Below are 1,323 nucleotides of genomic sequence, written 5' to 3'. Positions count from 1 at the left end.
ATAGATGTTGTACATAACAGCCTTTGATAAAGTATAAAGATTTGTAGACATAGGAAGAAGTCAGTCTTACAGGACAGAAAATATTTCATTGTCACAATGAACCACAGTTCATTCATCTCCATCTAGTAGGAAGAACATAGAATCCTTGAGTATAATGGTTCTTCCTGTCAACCCACAGTATTTCCAATAAGGAAGAAGAATGGTCAAAGTAAAGAATTTACAGTACACAAAGCAAAAAGCTCTAGCCCAGATTTTCTGAGCAGTCATGGTCATTTGATGCATAGAAAGCCTTGTAGCAATATAATAAATGGTTTTGCTACTTCATGACAACATATTCTTAACCCTCACAGGCACATCTGAAAGAGGGTCTTCCCCACCATGAACCAGGGCAACCACACCAATGTGAAGGAGTTTGTCTTCCTGGAACTCACTCGCTTTCAGGAGCTGGAGTATTTCTTGTTTGTGGTCTTCCTTATTGTGTATGTAACAACGATATTGGGCAATGTCCTCATTGTGGTCACCGTCACCTGTGAGTCCCGCCTCCACACTCCCATGTACTTTCTCCTGCGCAACAAATCACTCCTGGACATTGTTTATTCATCTATCACTGTCCCCAAGTTTCTGATGAATCTTTTATCCAAGAGGAAGACCATCTCCTACAATGGCTGCATGATGCAGATCTTTTTCTTTCACTTTGTTGGTGGGGCAGATGTTTTTTCTCTCTCTGTAATGGCCTATGACAGATACCTTGCAATTGCCAAACCTCTCCATTATGTGACCATTATGAGAAGAGAGATATGGGTGAGTTTAGTGGTGACTTCCTGGGTTGGGGGTGGACTGCATTCAATTGTCCAAATAATTCTGATGCTTCCACTCCCCTTCTGTGGTCCCAACATTCTGGATGCCTTCTACTGTGATGTGCCCCAGGTGCTAAAACTGGCCTGCACCGACACCTTTGTTCTAGAGATTCTCATGATCTCTAACAATGGGCTACTAACCTTGCTGTGGTTTCTCTTGATCCTGGGGTCCTACACTGCTATTCTGCTAATGCTACAATCGCAGTCTGGTGAGGGACGTAACAAGGCTCTCTCCACTTGCACCTCCCACATCCTGGTGGTAACTCTCCACTTTGTTCCATGTATTTACATCTACTGTCGGCCCTACGTTACACTGCCCATGGACACAGCCATAGCCATCAATAATACAGTCATCACCCCCATGCTGAACCCCATGATCTATACACTGAGGAACCAAGAGATGAAGTCAGCCATGAGGAGACTACACAGACGGCTTCAGTCATCTGAGAGGAATAAACTAGGGTAA

The 1,323-nt window shown here is 43.8% G+C and overlaps 1 protein-coding gene across 1 annotated transcript; it reads left to right on the top strand.

The window, feature by feature from the left end:
* Nucleotides 1-378: 378 nt before the first annotated feature.
* Nucleotides 379-1,323, top strand: LOC102829169 (olfactory receptor 4D6-like). Its single transcript, XM_006876469.1, has one exon. The coding sequence runs from the start codon at nucleotides 379-381 to the stop codon at nucleotides 1,321-1,323; it is 945 nt and encodes a 314-aa protein (XP_006876531.1).

This window comes from Chrysochloris asiatica, unplaced genomic scaffold, assembly GCF_000296735.1.
Source record: "Chrysochloris asiatica unplaced genomic scaffold, ChrAsi1.0 scaffold00381, whole genome shotgun sequence".
Lineage (NCBI taxonomy): Eukaryota > Metazoa > Chordata > Mammalia > Afrosoricida > Chrysochloridae > Chrysochloris > Chrysochloris asiatica.
This window is presented reverse-complemented; position numbering and strand designations above follow the sequence as displayed.